The 27,925-nt window shown below is 37.6% G+C and overlaps 1 protein-coding gene and 1 long non-coding RNA gene across 6 annotated transcripts; one reads left to right on the plus strand and one right to left on the minus strand.

Annotated features, from left to right (window-relative positions):
- Positions 1-168: 168 nt before the first annotated feature.
- LOC136246828 (uncharacterized) lies at positions 169-8,786 on the minus strand. Its single transcript, XR_010696854.1, has 3 exons — positions 8,675-8,786; positions 2,593-2,850; positions 169-415 (listed from the first exon to the last, which is right to left on the minus strand). It is a non-coding gene; the product is annotated as an uncharacterized lncRNA (long non-coding RNA).
- Positions 8,787-8,981: 195 nt separating this feature from the next.
- LOC136246827 (uncharacterized) lies at positions 8,982-27,781 on the plus strand. 5 transcript variants are annotated; one of them, XR_010696850.1, is made up of 6 exons: positions 8,982-9,164; positions 20,089-20,170; positions 23,536-23,637; positions 23,685-24,011; positions 27,024-27,129; positions 27,385-27,781. XR_010696850.1 is itself a non-coding variant. In XM_066038398.1 (4 exons), the coding sequence occupies exons 1-4, from the start codon at positions 9,060-9,062 to the stop codon at positions 27,542-27,544; spliced, it is 324 nt and encodes a 107-aa protein (XP_065894470.1). In that variant the 5' UTR covers positions 8,983-9,059; the 3' UTR covers positions 27,545-27,781. The 5 variants fall into 5 exon arrangements, 1 of the variants encoding a protein (XP_065894470.1); XR_010696851.1 differs by lacking the exon at positions 27,024-27,129 and having other exon boundaries at positions 27,510-27,781; XR_010696853.1 differs by lacking the exon at positions 23,685-24,011 and having other exon boundaries at positions 8,983-9,164; positions 27,024-27,208; positions 27,510-27,781.
- The last annotated feature ends 144 nt before the right edge of the window (positions 27,782-27,925 follow it).

Below are 27,925 nucleotides of genomic sequence, written 5' to 3' on the forward strand. Positions count from 1 at the left end.
GAGTGTTTGACTGAATACTCTATTAGAGTATCTTGATCTTGTATAATGGTTTCCTTCGATCTTGTATAATGGTTTCCTGGGGGGGGGGGGGGCACACATGCCCCCCCCCTGGATCCGCCACTGACTCTGTATGTAGGTGGTAAACAGTTTACCATTTTGTTGACACTATTGCCACTGCATTTATTTTATTTATTCATACAGTACATCAATTACATTACATCAAGAGTTCATAATTTTTATATTATGAACTCTTGATTACATGCAGTGCTAATAAAATGCATTTCAAATGACAGTCTGTACAATCCAGCCACAAGTTTGCAGTGTTCTGATTATCAGAGGACACACAAAATTGTGATCGTAGCTCTCTTATTGGTAATGTGAACTTGTATAAGATATAGGTGGCAACATTGACGCACTGTGGAGAAAAACACATAGCAGGTAATCAAACATTACTGGTGTGTTTTGTGCTAACAACACATGTGATGGCATTTGACAACAAAGTTGCACATAATATACCACCTAATTTTTCTAATTTTTACCCATAAATATTAGTCTTACCAGGGCATTGTTGCTTTAAACCTACAATGTCATACAATTTAATTACAAAGCCATTGATGGCAAAAGATTGACTGATACCATAAAATGCAGGGCTCGAAATAACGTTCGACAATCAACCAATTTCCGGTCAATATTGTGCAATGACTGGTTAATTTTATTGTTGTCCGGACATTGTGGCTGGACAGAATGGTACACTACTGCTGGAGAGCAGCCTTACAAAGGCAGCAATATTTAATTAAGCTATTTGTTTATGGTTTGTGGCCACAAGCTCTACATGTACCTCAAGCCAAAACAGGGATGTTTGAACACCAGCCTACCTGTACTTGTCAGCTATATATGAATGTGCAAAATGTATTTAAAACCATGTTATCCAGTGTTACCTTTGAGTTGTGGGATGCATAAAGTGCTAAAAGACTGTTGTACTGGACTAGAAACAGTGTGTTACATTAATTTATGACATGGCTATATTACTTTTGGCAAGACTACATCTTTAGTACTGAAAGCTTAACACTGAGTACCAGTACATTTTTATGTTTTGACAGGACAAAATCTGTGTTGTACTGGCAGTTTGACAGTACACTCAAAAAATTACCGGGAGCCCTGAAAATGGGTTATTTTCAGAGTTTCAATTTTTAATTTAAAGAGCAGTGGTTTTAACTCTTCGAAAAAATTGCTAATTGTGCACAATCAATTGTAAACTGGAACTTGCTCGTGCTACAGAAGTGTGTGTAATTGTTGAAACTAACTAGGCTGGAATGTGTCATAGCTTTGCATTGTTATTTCAAGTAGTGGTGTACAATATCAGGATTTTGATGATATCGATCAACAATCAGTAAAATATTGCGATATTGATTCGATTTTGATAATTAAATTGTGTGAACAAATTAATTGCATGGGCAGTCGATATTTAAAAATACGCTTTATGTGTTCTCCTGCACTAGCCATCTTGTGAACGTGTCGGGTGTAGCAGGTATGTCGGGATATAGCTTGACAAGTAAATCAATAAAATTAATAACTTTCTGCACACACTTATATATACAAATAGATTCATTAAAACCATTACATAACACTTAGATTAGAGGTGCAGCGATATGACTTTTAGCCGATATTCTGATAACCGATATAAAATATTAACAAGCCGATATGGTAGCATAGCCTAACAATTAGCACTCTAAATTTAGTTACAGTGTGACAGAATGGGACTGTATTTAACAGCTGACATCACATAAACAGGCATTGCTAGGATATTACTAGAGCACAAGTGCCCATTAATTAGATGTTTATGTATATCTGTATCTGCTGCTTGTTTACACATGTTACTGATCTGATACTGATATGCAAAAACAAGGCCAATAGCTGATCTGATTATCGGTGCACCTCTAATTAGGAAACTGGTAGATAAGCTTTTAAAATGGCTAAATTACACAAAACTGACCATTTCTAGCATGATTACAAAATCACGGTTGATATATTGATAATTATATATTAATTAATGTCTAACACAATATTGAAATCAGCATTTGCAATATAGAAATTTGATATCAAAAAATGATCGCAATATTGATATCTTTCCGATATATCACACATCAACACCACTAATTTCAAGCCAATAGCTATGTAAACAACTGAACCCTAGAAATTTCCCTCCGCATGTGGACTCCATGCTCTTGTCATTTGAGTCTCATCTGCAAAACAAAAATTCCTCTAGCATATTGGTACACATTAATTCTTTGTAGACATAATATCCCTTATCATTTGTACTGCTACACTAGTCTCACATGGCCAAACAACACTTCTTGGCATGGCGCTTATCGATTACAATTACAGTGGTATAAGCACCATTCAAGTACAGGTAGGTGCTTATAATTGTAATTGAAAAGCATCATGCCAAGAAAGAGTGGTCTGGCCACACAAAACTACAGTACATGTGGTCACCATCTCAATAACAATTTACTCTATTAAATGTGCACTACCAAAACTAGTTATCGTTGGTGCTATAGGCATGGCATTTGAGCATAACCATCAAAATTTTACCATCATCCTTGATTTAGTACTGTACATCTGTCATTCTCCACTAATCTGAATATCCACACTAGCTCCAAAGCACCCCAAGCCAGGATCATCTTCAGTGATCACCTAGCATTTTCTTGAGCTAAAAACTGTTTGATGTCTTTAAACTTTTCTCTGACATGAATGTGTATAGTAGTTGGGTGGCAGCAAACAGTGATGCTCTTTTAGCAGCATGTCCATCAAATGATTACATAGAATGGAATTTTCCTTCCACGCACAGTCCTAAAATTGGAAACACAAAAACAGTTTATAAACAACAAGCTGCATATACTGACTTATAAGTTGCTAATAGTGAGCAATGCTACCCAGAAGAAATGACTTGCAAGACTTGCACACACACTGTATTGCAGTTACTTTCTACACTGTATTATGGCAAGTCATGTAGCTCCAATTACATACGTACAAGTAAAAAAATTTAATTAGGAATTTCAAGTTCATTAGGGGATCAAAGAAATAAAAAGTAGTGAAACAAATGCAAGGAATACCTGAACAGTACGGTAGTAGTTTAGTAGAGATCTCCCCGATAAAGAACGGCACCTGCCAAAATGCTACAGTGTACCTTTAACAGGGGCTTCTCTAAATAGTCAGGGATTAATCTAGGAGGGGGGGGGGGGGGGGGTAGCTATTGCCCTTTCTACGTTTATACCTAAACCTTGAGAAATGGAAAGGTTTAATAATCCCAAAGTTTTATAATGGAATGGTCAATATTCAATGGCATCACAGAAAAATTTCACCAAAATTGAGTATATTTACACTTAAATTTTTTGGGGGAGCATGCCCCCAGACCTCTCTAGAATCCGAAGTGGCTTACTTTGCCCCCCCCCCCCCCCAAGCTTAATACTCTGGATTGAGCCCTGAGAGCGGTAGAATGGTGTAACACTACTCTACTTTGCTTTATTTTAATGTGGTAAAAAGAATGTATATAATTAACAAACTGAGGTTGCAAATTCACAGTATTACTGCTCTACTTTATATTGCTGGGGAAAGCTCTATTCTAGAAAAGCTGCAAAAATACAGTTAGAGGAATACTAAAAAAAAATTAAAAACCCACACGGAACAATTCATGGTGTGGACAGAATGTTCAAATGGAACTGAAATCATCAGCATATATTTGTCTGTTTTGTTTTGTAAAGTTATTGTTTGTTTCGTAATGCTGTCTCCATTTAACGTTACTGATGTATGCTTATGTGTGGGGATTACAGGCTTGCCCAATTATACAACCAACAAAATTGATGATAATAATACTAATACTGTAGGAAACTGAACTATATACTATATATAGAATACTTGCACTCGCACATACTTGTAACAGTAGGTATAATTAATAGCACTGCACGAATGTATTAGTGTACCACGTATGATCACGTGACTATTAGTTGTCGCCTTGTGCTGTTCCTGCAAATACGTACCAGGGATTGTGTACCGTTCTCATTGTACTTCAATATTCGGTAATCCATTAGTTATCATGAACATTTACTGTGCAATTGGCTGCTTCCTTACAGGTAAATGTTTAGTAGGCAGAAAAAGAATACTCCAGAACACCTTTCAATAGACTGAATTACCAAGGAATACCTTGGGAAATACAGCATGTAGGTTGTGAAAGTTTATGATCTAACAGAAATACAGCCATCGCTAAGGTAAGTAAGGGAGTTTCCAGACAGCTGGGTATTCTGGACACTTCGTTTTTAATCCGTTACTAAAGGATGGAATATAGTAAACCAATCAGGCTGATTTAAGTACAGTACCTAAGTACCCTACTTGTGTACTATACTAGATGAATTAAAAATTGGAAATTTTAAAATGGGAATAGGGATCGCCACAAAACAAGAAGGGATCGCTGGAGTGGTAATGTAAACCACAAATCCCTATTTGACTCTGTCATAAATCTTTAGTTACATGCTCTGTCATTTTGAAGTGAGTAGGGATTTGTGGTTTACATACCACCGACAGAGAGTCAAAATAGGGATTTGTGGTTTATATTACCACTCCAGCGATCCCTTCTTGTTTTGTGGCTTTTTCAGCGATCCCTTCTTGTTTTGTGGCTTTTTCAGCGATCCCTATTCCCATTTTAAAATTTCCAATTTTTTATTCATCTAGTTTGTGTACTTTTTAATTAATCCAGTAATGGATTATGAGATTTCTTTTATTGATAATAAAGACTGTTGTGAATAGTGTAATTTTGCATTCTGCATAGTAACACTGTCAACATTTCAGTACACACATGAAACTGATCAAATTGCATACAGACTGAGAGTCTCCTAATATGAGCTACAATTTACATTACTGGTGCCTTTAATAGCTGTCAAATTCAGTGCAAGGATTGTAGCTATACACTTGACTGCATTATTAGAGTATTTAAGTGACTACTCTATTAGAGTATTTAATCTGGATAACCCGCCCACGTACAATAATCACGGAGTGAAAAAAACCACCTTGCAACAAAGTCATCAGCCCAGATTAAGCTTCCTGGCCTATACTGAGTTTAATAAAGACGGATTCTATTAGCCACAAGTAGCGCGCGCACCAAAAAACATAATTCTGAGCGTGATCTTGTATGGCTTCTCGAGCGTAACGGCGTTTTGAAAAGAAGAAATGGCCCGGTTTGGGCTGTTTCCATCCGAAAACGAAATCAAAAATAGGTCATGGACACGCACAATGATTCATTCAGCAAGCCTTACTACTTTTTATCCCAGGATTCTCCGTGTAAACTTCGCTATGCCTGTGAAAGAATAATAATAATATTATGAATAATATTATGAATAATAATAATATGAACAAACGGGCATATTTCAGTTTTGTCTGAAATACACATACTGTTTCCTTTTCACTTGATACTTACTAGTGGACCTATACTCATTGCAAAGAACCACCATAGGGTTGTTTTGAGTTGGAGGATACTTTCCAAGGTGGTTTTTAGGCGTGCATTCTATTAGAGTTTTTGCAAAAAACATGGGCGATCCCTATTATGAACCTACTATCGTGGTTCATGATTACAGTTTTGTTTCGATAGCTCCAAGAATTGCCAAGATCCATCAAAATTTGTTTGCGTGTGTAAAAATATTTTTGTGTAAAACAACTTTTGCTACGCATGTTAACAGAAGATTGAAGGCACCATTTGTAAAGTGAACAGATATGATTTACAGATGGTACAACTGAAATCCAAGTCCATTACCTGCGACATGTTAACTATCATGTGCAATCAACACAACCAACAGCCCAGAGAATCCCCCAGCAAGGATCCATGGGATCACACTAGATTTCCGATTCTTAAAAATTGCTGTCACCAACAAAGTAACCAGACAAACAGAATGCCATCATATATAATGTATGCGTTCTTACTGGATTGGAAACGCCTGTTAAATTATTTAGCTACGGTGCACCAATATGTTTGGTTGAAATGTACCAGCGGCTGTTTGGCTTTCTCTCGCTTGTTTGAAGGAGTGGACATTGCTTTTGTTTATTGCATTACAGGTGACAATGGCAGGTACACATTAGCTAATATTTCAGCAGCAGTACTATTAGCCAACTTCTCATCACTGCATTTACACAACCAAAGATATGTGCGAGATTATATGCCACAATACTGCTCAGCTTGAGCTAAACAATTGCACAAAGTAGTGCCTGTTCTCTGACGTTTATCGAAACAGTGGAAATATACAGCGAAGCAGTGAATATCTACATACTATACTCTACATGCTACAAGTGGTGTAAACAACAGCAAAGAAACAGTGCTGCACTTTCTGTTTCTTCAGGAAATTTACACAACCGTTTTGAAACACCATATAGAGCCTTTTCATCTCCTTGACAACCGTTTTCATCGACCATATTGTTCAACAACTTTGTACGCAGTGGGCCTATGGACAAGTTGAAATTAGCCAATCTGCGTAAACCTCTAACAACCAATAGTCCAAGCTGTGGTGGATGGGCTTGGTAATGGGTAAGAATTAACATAAAATGCACGCTAACCTGTAAAGCAGTTGGAAATATCTCCACAGAACACTCGATACTGATGTTCATAAATATGGCCAAAATACGGTGTAATAAATGAAAAATTATGGCACCAATTTTGGATTTTGGTCATCAAGGAGATGGAAAGCTCTATTTCACCTTCAAACCTGAATTTTCTTATGTCATTGTTGTTTTCTACTCACCAGTGTCCCTACCCAGTCCAACCTCCAAGTAGTGTAGGTGGTAACTAACCCAGCTGTAAACAACCAACACTAATTTGCTGGTTACAGGAATCCCCTTTCAGAATTTCACTTTTATACGTGATGCTGGCTAAGCCATTCTTCTGTTGTAAATAGCTCTTTATCATAACAGTGACATTTAATTTACAGGACGTCTTCTTTTTTTTATCTCTGAGGTCAATAGATCAATAATTTTTTTCAGGCGCTTGTTTCTGAGTGAGTTCAAAATGAGAAAACGAAAGAGAAGAGGCCCTGATGAGTATCTTTTTTGATAAAAGAGCAAGTAAGGCTGTCTAAATGGTAGCACAATAGTGTAGCTGCTACATAGCTATACTAATCTCATACTATTAGCTAGATGCACAATGGCTTTATGGAGAAATATAATACACCCTCTTTCAAAAATCCTAGATCCATAGGCTATTGGTGGCATAAAGTGTGGATGGTAAAGTATAGGGTGCTAGGAGAAAGAGCAAAAGCAAAAAGTCTATGTATTTCTGGACACCAGGCCAGTGGCAGTTCATTCGCTACAACTCGGCACCAAGCATTTTAGAATCCATTTTTCTCTCAAGGAGAAATGAACAAATTTCCAATGCGTGTGCAAACTTTGTCCAGAAACGCCCAACCCTACCTTATCCTGTTCACAGAATAAAGTAAGTAAGGGGGTTTCCGGACAGCTGGGTATTCCGGACACTTCGTTTTTAATCCGTTACTGAAGGATGGAATTGAAACCAATCAGGCTGTACTGTAGTTTAAGTACATACTGTAAGTACCCTACTTGTGTACTATAAAATAATAAAGTTTTGTTTCAATAGCTTTAAGGATTGTTGAGATACATCACAATTTGCTCACACGTGTAGAATATTTTTGTGTAAAAACTTTCACTACGCATGTTAACAGGGCACCGTTCATAATTATAAGTGACCATAGGCAGCACAAATTATCAGTTACACTTTTCGGTGAACAGATATATGATTTAGAGATAATACAACTGCAATCCAAGCCCATCACCAGCGATGTGTTAACTGGCACGTACAATCAACACAACCAGCAGCCTGGAGAAGCCCCAAGCAAGGATCCGTAGGGCCACACTACTTAACTATGCTGTTTCAGTGTTAAGGCAAGGATTGATACAGATTTCCAGGCAGTAGATCAAATGTTGCATCTTTGAAAGTGCTGCAAGACACTTGCATGGTCCGAGCAAGGCTGGCAGCAGTTCTGTGTCATAAAAGTTGCTGTCACCAACAAAGTAGCCACATAGACAGAATGCCACCAGTCTCTGCTGGGCCACACTCAATAGAGTGCAGCATTTTCCATAACAATGGCAGGTATGCCTTTTTTAAAGTGGTGTCCGGGAACCCTAGCAACATAAATTTTAGGCATTTTCTCAAACTGCAAATTTAAACTGCTCTTTCTCCTACCACCCTATACTTTACCATCCACAATTTATACTAGCGATAGCCTAGTTCATTAGCTACAATTCAGAGCTAAGTATTTTAGAATCCGTTTTTCTCTCAAGGAGAAATGCACAAATTTCTAATGCGTGTTCAAACTTTGTCCGGAAATGCCCGCCCCTACCTTATCTACTAACATGAACTATTTATTTTGTGGAAGAGTCATTTGGGAAAAGCAGAGGGACCCATATACTCCCACCATATTGGACTTTAAGTCATAAGACTTAGAGAGAACCATCATTATTAAATGAGGAAACATGTAAATACATTACAGTATGAGCCCTCGGTCTTGTGCGACCACAGCCAGACTCTTAAAAGAGATCTGTGTGGGCACGGTAAACAAACAAACAAAAAATCTAAACCTACATACAAAAATAGACTTATTACACATATATGCTGTCCACTCACTGCAATTCCTGGCCAAGAAAATTTTCTGTGAGCAGGATATGCACGCCTTAGCAGCATCGTCAAAAGTCTGTCTTTGACAAAAATTGATAATCTAATCTAATCTAATCTAATCTAATCTAATCTGTCAAATAGAAGACTTGGTGGTGGTGGATGAAATCATAGATTATAATCTATGATGAAATCAACAAAACTCTTGAAATTCTGAGTCACCATATTATACTAGACAACAGCCTATGTACCTTGCACAAGTATTTACTCCGTCTGTGAATATGTATTTTTCTACGACGAGTTGCGTGAGTCTTCTTTCCAAACTATCTATTACTCCAATAAGTGCCTACCACTACGGTTGACAACATTTTACATCAGTCAATGGAATATAAATTAAATGGCCGCTCCTTCGGGGAAGAAAGCGATTAGGTGGACTAGTGCAGGGGAAGACTATGAGAAGGCTTTAATCGGGAGTCAGGATATTAAAATGCAGACTAAAATGGTATTTATGTTTTAAATTGTAAAGTGTTACAATGGAACCCCTCTAAGACGGACACCACTGGGAAAATGAAATATGTCCTTTATATGGAGGTGTTCTTATTTAAGGGGTTTCCAAAAAATAATCAGTTTTAATGGATGGGACTAGACCAAGTGGTGGGCAAGATGGGTTATGGTGGTACCATGTGAACCAGATATGATCAGTTTAATAGCAACAGAAGTGATGTTATTGAGCATTATTATTAATGTTTTACAGTTACCAGCAATGATGGTCTGACAGCAACATGTGCTGAATTACCTAACCTAACAATGATTACAAGGGCTGAAACTTAAATGACTTATAGCTAATAAGGCGAAACAGAAAAGCATGGGTTACCTATGGTGTGTGGCCTCTACTACACTACGCAGACAGTTAGGTACCACAAAAATTTTATACATGCCCCCATAAAGACTTACCTGAATTACATTAGTTATCAAGATGGTTGGTTATACAGATTATGTAGTTTATCGTGTAGTGCAATTTATTCTTAAAGTGCACCAGCTACTATTTTCAAAAGACCTGGGTAAGAAAATTTATAATAGCAGTACTAGTATATGCATTCATATTCATATGGCTTCTCATGACTTCAGCACTTTGTCCAACATATTCTGTGTTAGCTAAATGATGTAGTTCGACTGGCAATGAACCTTTGTTACTTGTGTCCGTGATTAGCGAGGTGTTGTACTGTAGTGTTTGCCATGTCTGGGAATTGTGCAGTGTCCAGTTTACGGAATAGAGAGGTGTCAGCTATTGAGGGGGCATTAATACACACAGGTATTGGAAGTTGCATTCGGGACTTTATTAATTGTCCATTATAAAGAGGCTGTCTGCCATTCAGGGGTTTCCGTTAAGAGGGGTTTCACTGTATATAAACTACTTCTAGTCTCGCGTAACCAGACTGCTTTTTTTGCGTGTGTTTAGAGAAAGGTATTATAGGTCCAGGGGTGGATCTAGGATTTATAGAGGGGGGCTAACTCAAGGTACAGTACTAATCTCTTGGGTGGAGGTGTCACATGCTGGATCTACATGTAGGAGCATGCCCCAGGAAATTTTAAAATAGATGCTGAATTAGAAATACTACAATTTGGAGACATTTCCACATAAGATGCATATTTCTGCCTGTAGATATTTCATATACTGCCTTTAGATTATAGGTATGGCTCTCTGCAGCATTTGCTAATGGAAAGGTTTGAGTATAGGTTCAGACAACCAAGCACATGATGAACCCTCTCACAATTGCGTACATGATAGAATAATAATGTTGAAACTGGAGATTTGAATGATACGAGATTGAATCTGAGAGCATTTTCAATGGAAATTGTGTACCTGAATTAAGTATACCAGTACCGGTAACTACACAAGTAGATGAATCAAGCCTTTTAAATAGGCCAATGCACTTCATTGTATGTATACATTGTAGGTGCAGGCAGATTTGGACAAATTCCATAACAGAACCAACCTTTTTGCTTACACTGAAGGTTCTATTAGAGTAGTTAGATGACTGTTCTATTAGAGTATCTTGATCTTGTGCACCTGCAATACTGATCCGGATCCTTGTTGCATAACCTTTAGTGTAAATCCACTGATAATGCCTTGGAAAGATGTTTATACTGTAAGGTGGGTTTATGAATATTTGTATTATTAGTGATCATATAATTATGCTAAGACAAAATTTTGATTATAGTCCTCAGCATATTGATCAAGTGAAGCCTAAAAGTGAAGGGGGGTTCAACCCCCAAAGATCCCCCCTTGGATTCACTCCTGAGGTCTACCACTGAATGTCCCAAATCTTTAGCCTATTTTACATTGACTGTTCTATTAGAGTAGTTGAAACCTTCGGACCAACCCACCCGGAGAATTCATTAAAACCAGTGAGACTCACAGGAAAACCTTGAGAGTTGGTGGGCCTGCTATACGAGTTCATCTGTAGGACTGGAATTAAAGATATGAATTTGTCCAACAGTCTGGTATCCATATACGTACTGTACAGTGTTTGATGAATTCTTTATCTCTTGAACATTGATGAGGAAAATGTCCTGCACCAGAAATATTCTAATTAACTAGTCATGTGAACTTTGATGAGGAAAATTTTGATGAATGGCAAGCATTTTGTCAATTCTGTCAAAAGTTTCTCCCGTCAAATTGTTTCGCTTAAAGACTGTATGTAGTGTTTCTTACCAGTGAACAGCAGCTTCTTGAAGTGCAAGTTGTGGCATGAGCAACTCGAGCTTCTCAGAGTAATCATTAGCTAGTGCTTAATAAATTGGAATCAGAATGTGCGAGGACAAAAATGTGCAGGGCGAGGTATGGCCATGCCTGTAGCTGAGATATGTAACTATCACTCGATAGTGTTGTCAGAGGGTATCACATATATATGAGGATTTGGAACCCAATAATTAGAGATGTTCTGTTCTGTGAGCAAGAAAGTGGAAAAATGATAACAAATGATTTGCTGTAGCAGTTTGTTTGCTAGAGAGTTCAGACTCGCTGTTTATAGTGGACACATTCCCAGAAATCTTGAGAATTTGTTGATACATTTTAGAAGAAGGTGGAAGCATATTGTGTGAAATTGTGGGAGCCAGGCAATATTCAAGGGACTTAATACAAGGGGGGGGGGGGGGGGGGGGTTGGAAATTCCTTGCCTATCATTTTAGGCTCAACAGCAGGCATATAATACATACATGTAGATTGCGTGTTAGATTGTAACAATGCACATGAACACCATTAGCTTACAATACTTCGTCTTTGTTTAAACTGTACATATTTCTATAATAATAATATCTATTCTGTACACTGTTTGCACTATTTGTTTACACTTTACCATTGTTTACATTTTAGTGGTATTGTACTTATGTACAGTGTATGCTTCTGTATAAGATGGTTCTTCTGAATGACTGGCTGAAGAGTTTTCGTCAGAATGTGACTCATCTACGACAATATTGTTATTCTCTAGCTCATCATCATCTTCATCATAGTCAAGATCATCAAATGGATTACCATCATCTTCTTCGTTGACTTCTGTGAACTTCTTGGTCAGTTCTTTTCTCTTTTTGACTTACAGCTTCGGAAGCAATGCCTGTGTCCTTCAAAGTATGGATGCTTCCATCCTGTGACCCATCTGTGTTAACGGAAATCCCACATGCTTCAAATGGCTTTGTAATAAGTGCTGTAGATAAGCCATTCCAAGACTCCTTTACCCATTGAAGACACAAAATTTTCTCTGTGCATTCCTCTCTGAAGTGATAACGTTCCCCATACTTTTTGATCCATGTTTTTGTTGTTTGGTCATTCATGATTCATCGGGTACTTTAATAGCTTTGGATCTTGCCATATGCCTTTTAACACAACAAATGATTTCAGCTTGGTTCCATCAGCCATTGCTGCTAAACACACAGTAAATCATGCCTTCTAATGCCCAGTAGTTGAAATACTGTAGGCACTGACTTTACTCCAGTCCTAGTGATAGTAGAGGTGTACCGATAATTGGATCGGCTAAAATACAGGCCACCGATATGGCAATTTTTACCAATATCGGTATCGGTACAGTACAGTAGGAGGACTGATATTGCTACCTGTATATTTATAAAGTAGCAATAGTTAATATAGTTTGTACATAAACGGATTATACACTGTACTGTATATTGGTTTTCTACTATATTATCCATGTGGCTGTTTTGGCTTATTGTTCACTCTATAACAAGTGCTATGCTATGAAAATTCATATAAATATACACGATTCTAGTGTTTTTTGCTGGAAAGCTTATCATAGTCTATACAAATGAAGCAGTTATATGTAATAGTTGTATCATGGGTCCAAGTAATTTGCCTGATACAGGGGGTGTATGTACACTCAAGGCCCTCAAGCTTGGGTGTACATATCAGGCAAATCACGAGGGCATGTGATATAACTGATATGTACCATGCCAATGCAGGCTAAGAGCCTGCGGGTGATTAACTAACCAAGCCAATACGAGACCGACCACTGAATTCATATATATATAGACCAATTTGTGAAATTCAATTATGGAACAGCAGTAACTAATGTTGTGACTACATTTGTTATATGCTATAGCACTAGCTCTCACCTTAAACTGATGTTTCTTAACTCATGGGATGGCAAGGGTGTCAAATGGCTTCCGTCTGAGTGCTGTAGGATGCAAAATGGAATATATGGTTTTCATCACATGACGAATAATATAATAAAATTGGCAGTACTGCTCCCAAATCAAGGCCATGGTGCATGTAAATGTACCATAGCCAGCCATGGTATAATTTAAATGTACCATGGCCAGCCAGGGTTTGTAAAGTACCCTGAAATTTGCCTTTGAAGTTAGGTAGCTTCATGGTATATAGTACCTTTGTAATACAAAGATGAGCAGTGTTGGGCAAGTTACTTTGTAAAAGTAACTAGTTACATATTACATATTACTTGCAACTGAACTATTTAGTTACAGTTACATATTACCCATAAAATAAAGTAACTGTAATAATATTACATATTATATTACTTTGTGTCCACAGCCTTAAGCTGTCACGTGTGAAACTACCACCTTATCACGTGACATGATTGCGTTGTTAGGCAATATGCAAATTTTGGTTATAAATAAGAAGCTGGTGAATAAGCTTCATTCAGTAGGCTTCGTTACTTCGTTGTGGCTAGGCGTTACCATAGATAATATATACCTTTCGTAAGGTATATATTATCTATGGCATTACTCAGGGGATAACTAATGAGATTAGTAACTTCGTTACTTGTAGTATTAATATTACGTAATATTAGACTCGTTACAGTAACTATATTACTTAGGTAACGCGTTACATTTGTAAGTAAAGTAGCTTGCGTTATATTATCTGTTTTTATAGCGTATTTTGTTATATTACTTTGTTACCACAAAAGTAATAATATTACGTAACGCGTTACTCCCAACACTGAAGATGAGTCACTGGATAACCAAGGAAATATGCTGCACTGGCTTTCTCACAAGCCATTAAAATGCAGAGTAATGCAGAAATATCCATTTAAGGCTTAATGGGAGTATACATCAAAATGGTTGTGGGCGCCTAATTGTCTGGGTTACACAATAGAAAACCAAGCTACCGCCACAGGCAATGCACATGTTGTAGGTAAATTTACACTTTTGTAAATATTGGATCAACTATTGGTTATCGGCTACTTTTGGTGGCATCAGTATCATATTTCGGTACATGCCAAAAACCCATATCGGTACACATTTAATATGGCCACTTTAAATTCCACATTCAACCTGGGTTAACGTATTCATATGAGCCAGGTTGAACCTCGAAGTCATAAAATGTCATAAGCGAGTTCAACCTTACAAAGCAGTAGGGTTCAGCCTGAGTTTAGGCCTAGGTCTGCAAATTAAAAGCGAGTTGCAGTTTTTGGTGAATACATAAAAGTGCTCAGAAGACGATTATCACTCAATGAATACCATCATCTGATGATTGCTTATGAACAGAAACTGGTGGGTTGAAAGTGGGTTACTCAACCCGAGTTGAACTCACTTTTGAGTGTCCATGTGAACATGTAAAAATAGCGTAAGTAATAGTGGTATCTCCAGGTATATCCATCCATAGTGGTGTTTCATCCTTGTTGCCTATGCCACTGAGAGAATACTTTATTTTTGATACACTGTACATCGCTTTCAGGTGTTCGTAATAAATTGTACAATTTTATCAATGAGGTCAGCTTGTAGTCTTTGCCCCACTGTTTTTTGCCTACGAAATGACAGCTTCCATCTTTTCAGGAATTTGCGCAACCACCCTCTGCTTGCCAGAAAAGACTTGCTACTTCCAGGTCCGCTTGTTTCACTGGCAGTGTAGCTAGCATATAGCTCACAGGCCTTACCTTGCATGTCACTCTCAAATTTTGCACACGCACAGTATCAATAAATGCAACGAGATGTTCCTCAAGGTTACCGATCCTTGGCTTTTCACCTCCTCCAGGTAATCTCTTCTTTGGTTTCTTTATTGTTTTGTACAAATCCATTAGTTTCACCTTTTGTAATTTCCACTGCCGAACATACTTTCCATTGTCAATCTTAAATTTTCGTCCAACCTCTCTATTTGACAACTTCTTGGCATACTAAACTACTTCTAACTTGAATGCTGCTTCATTTTTCCTTTTATTGTAGCAGTTTTCATTGCCAATAGAGGCCAGCAGCTGGTAAAACATATAGTATCATTCGTTTGTCACACCTTTATTTTGTGACTCTTATTCAGTAAGTTCCTTCCGAGTTCCAGCTCCTTCTGCTGTCGTTTACCATGAGTTGTTGTAGTGACAGTACAAACATAAATAGCAGTTAAGGTTGGACATGATATAAGTGATTCTGAAATTTATTACTGTTAATTGCATATTCCTAATATGCGACAAGGAGTTGTGAGGAGTAAGTGATAGAAGAAATGTTTAGCAATATCCACACTTCGTACCTTGTGCTTCTTAATGTGAACGGCAAATTTTTATTGCAAGGCAAGTGTGCGAGTGTCTAATTCTTTGTTCGATTCTCTGTGAGGCCAAGCTAGTGGCGTCTGCTTTTCTTTTTCATATACCCTGGGAGGCTATGTTAGTATGCACATTGCTTTCTTTGACATTTATTGTGCTAAAATACATGTACATAAGGCGTCCCTATAGTATTACACATTGATCACCTTCAAAGGCTTACACACGTGATCCCTGTAGATTTCAAGAGTGATTTACGTGCCTGGAGTAGTGAGGTTGAATGGGGTAGACTGGCTGGATAGACTAAACTTGAAGTGCACTCTTGAATGGTATTTGTGAAAATTTTGGTGAGCGCTTAGTTAAACTTTCAATACAAAATGTATGCACTCACGTGTGCATGTCCAACCTGCTCTGCATAAATAGTATCTTAAATACTGTCAAGTTCAGATAATAGCCACGGGTCTTATCCAGGGGTGGCTCTTATAACAGTGATTGTATAATTCTGTATGGGTTCTATCCGGGGGTGGTTATTACAATAGCTGCGGCTATAAACCGGTCAAATACGGTATCACTGTACGTCAACACTTGTGTAAATAAGATTTCAGCACCAGTCAGTCCGATTTATCTGTAACGACTGCAGTAGAAGTAGTGCTAATGAACTGCTAAATACCAACCCTTGATATAACCGAATCATCGTGATGTCAATAAAATAGTGAGCATACCTGTAGAGCCACCCATATTTATGTTGATCATTATGGACAGAACCAAAGGTTCCTTCAGCTGCAAGTTAGGACTGCTCTATCTTTATCAGAAGTCATTTTTCCAGGTGCTATTAAACTATGGGACAATCTCCCAGTAGCTACTGTATGATAGTTTGTGCACCATAATCAGTAATATTCCATTAAGTTTTTTTGTGACATGGAAGTTTTACCAGTGTTTTGTGTCCATTGTGTGTGTGTGCACTTCTCTAATGGTATTGATAACAGCCATGAAAAAACATTATTGCGATCACAGCAAAATAGCTTTGAAACATCTGGTTAAATACCCTAACAACACCCAGTTCACACTACCCTCTAACCCAGGTAGAGCACAGCACGGCTCGAAACTAGTTGCAGTGTGAATCAGTCGAGTGTGCTGAACCGGGTCCAGCATGGCACGACAAGGAGAGGTGGGCTGGTACAGGTTGGCCCAGGATAGCATACAGTGTGAACACATTCTGAGCTGGCCAACTAAGGTTAACAATATAACTTGCTTCTGTTGGTCACACAGCGAGTATATTCTATGCTCTAAAGCCGTTCTTCAAAATGGCTACAATGTACCATAGTTCTGATAGATTTTGTGACAGTTACACTCTAACAAAGCGTTAGTATTCCTGGCAAAAGGAGTACCCAGTAGCTTAAGCATGGAATCTATAACATTGCATGGCAATTATTATCCCTACTATTGAGCTCATGTCAGATGCAGTAGTGTGTGAACAAGTACCAACCCGAGTTCCGTAACCTGAGCTGAAAACACTCTGGCTAGTATGAACAGGGTGTTATGTCTTGTGAGTTGTGCCTAACTTGTAGTTTTAAAACCCTTTACACCTGTAGTTTTGACCTATGGCCTATGGCACTGTTTTCCCAGTGTTTTGTGGCCTTAACTGTTGACTTGGTGTTTGACTGTGGTAGTAGATCATCCTACAGTAAGGACCTGTGTGATATTCTTATTTTATACTGTAGTGAAAATAAATGTACTTAATTGATCTTCAGAACCATAGATTTGACACAGGTACTATAGTGTACTGTAAGTATAACATTGTATTGACCCAAACTGTACTTACATGTATTGTATAGGCCACAGTCAGCCATATTACTATTGCTAAGAGCATAGATTATCGAAAGAGGGGATAGAAAACTAATTTTTACGGGTGCACTCCTCACCTACAGTTCCATTTACACCTTTTGTAAACTCTCTTATAAACGTTTGTAGAGAAAAGTTGTTTTCTTTGGGGTGTACAATAGCACAAAGTGACTTGGAAACTCGAAGCAGAGCTGCCTAATCTTTGTTATCAAGGAGTAAGCCGTGCCTCAAATTTGCACTTCAAAGGGCATGAATTGTTTTGAAGTTGAACACGTTTTGCCGCTTTCAGTCATAACAACCGAAGGACTTTATCATCAAAGTTTTAATACGTTTTGGGGTGTATGACATTCATCAGTGAAGGGTTACATCTGTCAAGAATTATCCAATTCCATTCCTGTCGCTGGTAAGGTGTGCCACAAGCTTGTGGGCTAGTGTAGGTGAGGAGTGCCCACGGGAATAAAACTCAACCAGGCAGTGGGTAATTGATGGGACGCCTAGATACACAAGTGAGCATTACCAGAGAGTAATGTACTATGAAACCATTTCGTGCCACTAGTTAGTGATAAAGAATCGCGTAAGTCTGATTGTTAGAACAAATTTTAATGAATCACGTGATAGTTTTCAATCCCCTCTCTCGATAATCTATGCTATGAGTATATAATGGGGAGGGAGAGTGTCAAACTGCACTATATGCTGTGAAAAATTATCCCATAAAGTCCTATGACATTGTCAAATGACTCGGTGATTTGTGTTGATTGGTGAGTGTGTTAGGTGCACATGCCTGAATAATGAATGAAAGCATAGTGTACTTGAGAAAAGTATGGCACATCGTTGGAGGAACTTGGTACAAAGAGAAACACACAGGCAGCTAACCTGGAAAGCAAACATTGCCAGGAACATTTACACTCAAATCCAGTTCCATTTCCCACGTGCACAAGTCTTCATGAATATCAACCTTGCACATGGTGTCGTTATTCAAGTTTCATCGAGGTTGCCATCCCCTGCCTCAACAGTTTTATTTGCTAGTGAAACTGACGCATCTAGATGGAGTTTTAACCATTTCAATTCCGTGCAAACTACCCACTTGAACTATTAATGGGTTAAATGTGGCAATCAACATCAGTTATGTTTATGAGTGTAAATGAAGGTATGTAGGTTACAGTCTATAGTGCAGTTTGACACTCTCCCCCCCCCCCCCCCCCCCATTATATACTGACAAGTTTAAGGAATAATTAGAAATTACAAGTTCGATTAGGGATCATATAGGGAAACAAGGGACCTGCAGATATACAGTGTACTAGTGAACATTTAATCCCTAATCTAGTCAATACCCCTTGCGTTAGAATCTGAATGTATCCTTTATCCAGCCAATTCCATGAGGCTCTCCATAATCACCCATGTGTCTAAACTTTTTCAACTACCGTTTTATTTTGGTTAATAATTGGTACTGTATGCTGGCTTTATTGCTTGATCGTGCGCTATTCACTGACCAAACAGTGTGTAGTGCATTGCTGTGCTAATGCAGAGCTTATAACTTTTCTTGTGTAGTCTCAGTGCCCTGGCAAACTGGTAATATGTCATACGTGTTTCTGTTGCTTTTAGTATAGCAGATGGTTGGCAATGGTATGTGTGTGGGGATGTAATGCACCAATAAGAGATTTTGCTGATTAGTTGATATTGAAATTCACAATTAGCCAATACCTGTAGCCATACCTGTATTTTGTACCAGACTACAGTATCAGTAGTTTTCAAGTAACAGTAATGATGCTCTTACAGGACCCATCTGTATTAAATGCCACAAATCACACTACACAGCCATGGTGTCATTTCTTGATGGCAAGTATAACATGAGCGCTTATATAAATAACAAATCACGTATTTGCAGCATTTATTATTTAATAGCACTTGGTACTTACCCTAGTGACTTGTATTCGATCTTTAACACTGATCAGAGAGTACTCAATACTAAAATCTATCAACACTAATATATGTACATGTAAGTACAAGGAAAAATGTAGGAATTTTAGGGATCATAGGCAAAGAAAGTAGAGAAACGAGGGAGGTTGCCTATCTGAATTAGCATATAATGTCCACTAGTACAGTATATATATCTGCAGGTGTGGGGCAACCTCCCTTGTTTCTCTACTTTTTATGACTGCATGTGTGAACCCTAATCGAACTTAAAATTCCTGATCTTCCTTGTACTTGTTTTGTTAACTGATTATGACTGGTGAACCGCTGCATACTAGAGCTGGGCGATATACTGGTATTGTTAGTAATCTGTGATATTTAAGTCATACCGGTTTTGATATTGCCTGTTTTTTTAAATACCGCCATACCGTCTTTGTACCTGAGGTTTGCTGAGCTACCATGGGTATTTGGTGCTTTTATGGCAGTTACTTTAATATCAATGGCTTTTACATTAATACCGTGATACTTTTTATGGAAGGTGTACCATTTGCTATTTTTCAATACCGCCCAGTACTACTGCATACCACATCAAATGAAAGTATGGTACCAGGTTTAATATGTTTGTTTGAACACATACTACAAATGTCAATTACTGTATGTGACAAACTTCATTTTCAGCTATGTTCAGCCCAATGTAGAGAAGCCATCATGTGCTACTGGGGTGTCAGCAAAGATAAATGGGACACAAAGGAGGACACTGGTAAGTCCATACTATGTGTATTTTATGCACTGTGTAGTGTTGGGGCAATTACTATTTAAAAGTAACTCATTATTATGTATTACTTGCAACTGAACTATTTAGTTACAGTTACATATTACCCATATCATACAGTACGATAGTAACTGTATAGTAGGGACCACAAAGGAGTAGGCGTGGCCCACGAAATAATATCACCCAAAAAAACAGCCTCAATTTTCCCTGATGACGATGAGGCAGTATTGGGTAGGTAAAACTAAGCCCAAACAAGCTTTCAGATCGACCCGAAACGCTTTCAACAAGTTGCTACGGAATTTTTAAAAAATCTTATTCAACCGGATTTTCTACTGACTGAGTTATTAGTAACTGACTGATTCCTTCAGACAAACGTAAATTGATAATGGCTAAGGCTACGGGCTTGATTTTTTCACTGTTCGACGTTGCTTCTGCCCGACAGGTGCCTTTTGGCATACCGCAGTATGCTGCAATCAAAATAGCTACTATGAAAAATACGGACGATTTCCGTTACGAAGGAAAACCATCACGTGCTACTGCCAAATTGACACCTTTTGCTGTCAGCAAAGATGAATGGGACACAAAGGAGGACACTGGTAAGTCCATGAAGAATGCATTGTGTGCTTTTCAAACAGTTCTTGATTCGTACTGCTGTGTAATGGGTTGAACATACATGTAGCCTACAGCGAAGCGTAATGGATACTTCACTTTTCAGACGATAATATAATTGGGGCGCACGGCACAATTTCTTTCTTTTGGTATGCATGGATTGCAGAGGTGCTTTTCGAGCAGTTCTTGATTCGAAATGCTGTGTAACGGGTTGAACATACTGTAGCTGACAATGAAACATAATGGTTACTTCACTTTTCAGACAATAATTGATATAGCTGGGGCGCACGGTGCCATTTCAGATGCGGTATGCATAGGTTTGCCAATCATAATAGAATTATTTACAAAAAAAAAATTAACAAACAACTACACGAAAAAATATGGAATTTTCAACTAGAGTAGGGACCATAGCATATCGATAAAAAGTACTGAAACAAGTTGGAGTAGTCCATGATATTAAATCACCGTAAACCGATAAAAAGTGTTATATTCCTACTGTGCATTTTGTTATGGTATCTTGAGCACAGTAGGGATATACACTTCTTATTGTTTTATGGTGATTTTATATCATAGACTACTCCAACTTGTTTCAGTACTTTTTATCGATGTACTATGGTCCCTACTGTAGTTGAAAATTCCAAACTTTTTTGGTGTACTTGTAATTAAGTAACTACAGTATAATAATAATATTACATCTTAGACTCTATTTAGGCTGTTTTGGGTGGGTAATAAATCTCATATACTCCACCTTGTTTTCTAATATACTCCACGCCTTTAAGCACAATATGACATATGCTCAAAATCGGATTTGTCCAATCGCTATGCGTTGTTCACGTGCAGTGATTTAACGAGCGCAATTATTTAGTCATGTGAGGATGCATAGTTGCCATGGCGCTAGTATTATTGTAAGAAAACCAGCCGTTTTTGCCGAGCCTACAGCAGAAACAGCCATGGATGAGGTAAGTGATCTGAGTGTAATGTGAAATAGAGTCTAAAGCAGTTATACGGGCACAATGTGGAGTCTATGAAATTTATAAACCCTCAGGCCCTTAGTAGCGCCCTCGCTTTGCTCGTGCGCTACAGCCCGGGCCTTCGGGTTTATAAATTTCATAGACTCCACATTGTCTATGAAATTTATAAACCCAAAGGCCCGGGCTGTAGCGCACGAGCAAAGCGAGGGCGCTACTAAGGGCCTGAGGGTTTATAAATTTCATAGACTCCACATTGTGCCCGTATAACTATTATTTATATTACTTTGTGTCCACAGCCTTAAGCTGTCACGTGTGAAACTACCACCTTATCACATGACATGATTGCATTGTTGGACAATGTGCAAATCTTGGTTATAAGTAAGAAGCTGGTGAATAAGCTAGGCTTCATTACTTCGTTGGGGCTAGGCATTACTCAGTAGATTACTAATGAGATTACTTCGTTACTTGTAGTAATAATATTATGTAATATTAGACCCGTTAAAGTAACTTCATTACTTACAGTGTAGGTAACCCACTACATTTGTAAGTAAAGTAACTTTAGTTATATTACCAGTTTTTACAGTGTATTTTGTTATACTTTGTTACCACTAATTATTACATAACGTGTTAAGTAACGTGTTATCCCCAATATTGATACTGTTGTATGCCAAAGACACATATTGGCTAAAGTGATGTCTAACAATGAAAAAATTCAAGCTCGTAGCCTTAGCTGTTATCGAGGCATGCTGATCTGAAGGCATCGATCAGTCTGTCAGTCAGCAGAACATTGGAAAAATAACAACCTGTTGGAAGCATTTAGGGTTGTACTGACTTCTAACCAATAGTACCAAGGCACCATGAAGATTTTGTGAGGCTGCTTTTTGGTCAATATATTTTGTAAGAAAATTAATTTGTACATGTGTATATTTGTATTTTTGCAAGCTTATTGTGCCACCAGACTTTCATTCTTCATTGTATTAGTTCAGATGTTAATTTACAGTTTACACTACAGTTGGCCTTGTTATGGTTCCACACCAATTTGCACATTAAGTGATCATTTCTCATAAGTAGTAAACTGCTTACATGGCATAAACAATACTTTTACTGTATTGTGTGTGCTTGTATTTGCTCTCTAAATTTAATTCCTATATTGGGTAGCCTTACTACAGTATATACTGTACCAGGAGCGCATTGAATCCTATGGACAAGGAAGCATGTAACTTCATAAAGAGCAAAATTCAAACATGGCTGGCGTGTATTACATGTATAATAAGTAACTTTTAAAATTTCCTAATTAGGATATTATGCAGAGGTGCATGTTCGAATACGTCACGTTTCCGCTATGACGAAGTGAAGCTATGGCAATGAAGTTCAATGGCACGACGGAGGAATAGTAGCACAGGCTTAGCAGGATAGTCTTTCTGCAGTCACTAATCACGTGAAATCATGCTAAATTACTCCACTCGACTATTCCAAGCTCTACCTTCAACTCGATGATCTTTCTATCGAAGCAGCTTTACATAAGATGATGGCGAAGCAGCCTATTCAGTGTATCCCTGTTGTGCATAAGAATGATGTAACCAATTATATACATAGTAACACAGGATTCCATGTTTGAATTCTGCCCATAGTATTGGTAGTGTATGGAGTTACACGCTCCATTGTCCATAGGATTTGATGAGCTCCTGTATATACACACATACATGTACATCTGTATACACTGACCTACTGTATTTATATGAAGTATATCTACAATAATTGTTTCTTGTTTAGATGAACATCAACTGATCAATACATCAAATCAAGGATGTTTTCATAGTTGTCACAAGAACATGGATATGCCTTTGTTGAGAGTTGATGGTACAATAACTACAAGTTAGTTAGTGACAGTTATGTTAGTAGGAATTTAGCTGTAATCACAGAGATTGTTACAGTATTGATTGATTCTCATGAAATTATTGGAAGTTGTCTAATATAGAATACAAGCTATCTGCATGGAGTCGTGATTCTTTTCTTGGAGTTATTTATTTGAATTGCTATTGGCCTAATGCCATGCTGATAGTAACACTATATCGCAATATTGTGTTACCTTTAATTCTTCATTGTGGCTGCTGTTATTAATATCTAAATATAAGACTTCAAGTTGACATGACAACAATTTTCTAACCCAATAACAATGTCTGGTGTACAGTATGTGTTAAAATTGACTTAACGTTCCAGACATTTGAAGTTGTGAAGTTTACGCTTATGTAAGATGTGTGTTGTATTATGAGTGCTTAACACGTTATATGCATTATTGTACATGTAAGTACCACATGATATAGCCATTACTGTGCATATTTCCATAGGTATTCTTTTTATAACAGAAGTGTAATTCAATAAGATTATATCAGATTGTGTCATATACACCCTGTAGTTATCAAGTTAGTAATCTTTAATAGTTTCTAATTGGTATAGGCGAGCGTATAGTTGTCAACATGTGACTTTGGAGACAGGTTGCTTTTAAATTCTGAGGCATGTCTGCTCCAAGCAGTTTTATATTCTGTTTGTTATATACAACTACACGTGTAAAATAATTTTATTACCACAAATACATGCCAAACCAAAATGACTTCCCCTACATTCTAAAGCTCCGCCAGTTAATAGTAGTATGACACTACAAGTTGGTGTTATCAATTTTTAAAAACTTTATAGCATAAGGTTCGGTCTTTCAGCCTGCTTAAAGATGTTATAATATTAAGTATGTTTGGAAACAGGAGAAAATTCTGAGAGTATATGCTGTATAATCCTGTGTACCAACCTATTGCCTAAGTGTTCCAAGAATTGTAACAGGATTGCAATAGTTTACTTCTAATGGACTACAGGTGTATATTAAAGTTATTATAGTGTGCGTGCGTGCGTGTGTGTGTGTGTGTTTGACACTTTAAGAGTAGTGGTAGGTACTAATTCTTATATGTTGTATTGTACTGTACATGATGTGTGGTAAATGTACATACAGTACCGCTCAAACACAATGTCATCTCGCGAGAGTGTGAGTAATTAAAATGCTTGCTAATTAAAAGGCGTGGCACCCATTTTGCTTGCCAGTATTCATCCCAAACAAAATGGGTTGCATACTCGCGTGCAAAACGAGTGCTACGCCCTTTAATTAGTGAGTTTAAATTGCTCACACTCTCACAAGATGACATTGTGTTTGAGCAGTGCCCTTTAACAGCATATGGACCTTATCCACATTGACGTCATAATTGACAAAATGGCTGTGTTAGTGTGGGGATTTCATCATGTTTTTTTTGTAGTAAATAAAATAAACCCTGTTTGTGGCTTTCACAGCATGGGGACATTGGATAATGAAGGTAAGAGGCTAGTTAATGTGATGTGGCAATGCAAAATAATCCCACCAGGCCTAAGTTTTGATATGGATATAAAACTGTGCACATTTGTCTTGTAAGAAAATATGTATGCCCGGCCCCTTATTGCTGTCAATTAACATTATCATAGCAAAATTCCACCTCTCCCATTACAACCATGTACAAAGTCCCCACACTATCACCGCTTTTTTATGTTGTGATGTCATTGCAGATAAGGTCCATTGTAGACCTTTGAACCCTTACACTGTACATCATATATTATGGTGATTACGTGATCTTTCCTTTCGCAGCTTTGTTGTACTTTGTGTACTTTGGATATGCTGTAATTATTATTTTTATATGTGAATGAAGTCAGTATTAATGGGTGTTACACAGGAGTGATTCCATGAAAGTCGATTTTTATAATAATGCTTCCACGTTGCACCTACATATAGTACACATTATAAAAACCTCCTTGCTCGGCATCTGCCTCAATAATAACATGCTTGATTATTATATGTTCATTGTACTGTACCCAATGACCTTACTATTATCTATCTCAGTATTATGGGGATGCTGTAATTTTTGCATGGTTCCATGTGAACGATTAATCCCATTTGCACACGACAAGCATGTTGAAATCAAAGCAATGATGCCAGGAATTATTTTGTATAAGAAATGTGTGTACATTGTCATGCCTGAGTCCTCTTTTAATATTGAAAGGTTTAAAGAATACAGAATAGTTTGGTTTGAATTAGATGCTTCACCTCGTGTGCAAATGAAGTTACGCACACTTACCTGATACTTAAGTACTGCCTCTGTGCTATAAAGCAGAAAACGGGGCCTGAATAGATACTATTCGTACTGCTAGTTATGATATTATTTATGGAAAGCAAATTCCAAGCTTTTGAATTAAGTACTTGTGTCTGTTATACTGTATGTGGCTAAGAAGTATGAGATATTGGTTTAGGCTATGATGTAGCTAGCACTAGTGCAAAGTGAAACTGTGTGATGATACTTTATGAGAAAGCCAAAGTTAATGTGTATACTACAGGATTGTCATACATGTTGATTTGGCTGTACAATAGCAAGCGTAAGTTGTTGATTGCTAAAAGTTATCATGATTCCATGCCTTGAACATGTTCTTTAGTGGTAGAATAAAATTCAGTGAATGTTTTGCATCTTATTCCCACCACTGAAGCCATTATAGCTTCCCTGTAGCAATCATAGGGAAACCATGCAAGGTCAATGCTTCTGAGATTTGACTAGTTGAAATGATCAACAGTTGCCTTGTTAATAGCTGTAACAGTTTACAGTTTAAGAGTGAGACTAATAACTTAACTAATAACAATTTTTGCTATGCATTGTGTGTTGTCAATAGAAACAACAGTAGGAGTTGTAGCTACTTTGTATAAATCATACAATTGGTATAGCTACTATTTCTATAACAGCAGCTACTTGAATATCACAAGAACATGTCTGTATGGAATAAAGTTGGTTGACTATAATTAAGATTGTGTGTTCAAAGCATTGGTATGTACTGTACATGCATGAGTAACGTATTACAGTGAAACCTGTCAAAAAGCCATTGATATTAGCTAAAATTCTTTATGGAAGTCATACAGTGTAAGTACCAGGTGTTTTTTTTAAAAGACTAAATCATAAATTTCGTTCCAGATATCTTTCACAAAGTAACTAATTGTAGCTTGTGCACATGAAGGTTTTTTTTTTTGTACCTCATCATATATACAGGTATTTCTCATTGCATTCACAGCCTTAATGAATATACTTCTTGTGACATATTTAGACATTAAAAACTATTTGATGTCTGGTTTCTCAAAGAATGGTACAGGTGTGCTATGAAAGGTAGTCACTTCTATACTGCATATTGAAACACTTGTTTTCTTACCACAGTTGTCAAACAAAACAAAATTCTAAAGAACACTTTATAAAGTACATGGCTGGAAATTCACAATATCCACAAGTATGCAATCAACAGCTGTGGTGATTCAAACATTGTGTATCCTAGCAACAAGCTTTTCTCATCAAACTGTTGCTTTTCAATTGTGCACGATATATTTTTTGTGGCACAGCTACAGGTAAATGCATCGCTATAGATTGTAAGCATACACCTGTATATCACAGGTGTACATCACATGTAGGTATTTATGTTGCTTTAGGGTATAAAGAATTGAAAAGTATATGCATGCATGCATTCATGTGTTTGTGTGTGTGTTGTGTTAAGTCTACAAGTATTTTCTTGACTCGATTTTAGACAAAAACTTCAGTTGTGCTGTTTTAACATCTTGTTTATACAGTGTATAGCATTTCCACACACCACCACACCATTCACGTCTGTATTAAGTAACAACCTGTATTCTGTGAATGCTATCCCACTAGGGACCTGTGAAATACAGGGAGTCAGAAACATGTAGCTGAAACATGAAGGACACAGACAAAAATCCCAGACCCAGTGGTGACTTGATCCCCCACAACATGCAGTCTAGGCACACGCCAGAGGATCCACAACAACCGGGACCTGAGATCTTCTCTGCATTCAACCTGTACTTAAACATCGACTTCTCACCAGCAAATGGTTTTATTCTGTTTTATATATCATAACAGTCAACAGGAGGTGCATGCATTGTCTTTCTTGGTTGTATATACAATTACTGGACTAGACTAGTGGACTGTCTTGTCATAAGTACAAACCATACATGTGTATGTAGTGTATGCATCCTAAATACAAGTTAGTCATCAAGTCAGGTGGTGACAGTTAACTGTCTTGCTATTCCATAGCTGCAGCTTGGAAATGT

Source organism: Dysidea avara, chromosome 2, assembly GCF_963678975.1.
Source record: "Dysidea avara chromosome 2, odDysAvar1.4, whole genome shotgun sequence".
In the NCBI taxonomy this organism is placed as follows: domain Eukaryota; kingdom Metazoa; phylum Porifera; class Demospongiae; order Dictyoceratida; family Dysideidae; genus Dysidea; species Dysidea avara.

Bases quoted from the DNA above. Each gene is read 5' to 3' on its own strand.
- LOC136246827 (XM_066038398.1), top strand. From the start codon at position 9,060: ATGGCCGCTCCTTCGGGGAAGAAAGCGATTAGGTGGACTAGTGCAGGG. The intron at 20,171-23,535 runs GTAAGTCCATAC...TTTCTTGTTTAG, and splicing joins GGACACAAAGGAGGACACTG to ATGAACATCAACTGATCAAT. The intron at 23,638-27,509 runs GTTAGTTAGTGA...CTATCCCACTAG, and splicing joins TGATGGTACAATAACTACAA to GGACCTGTGAAATACAGGGA.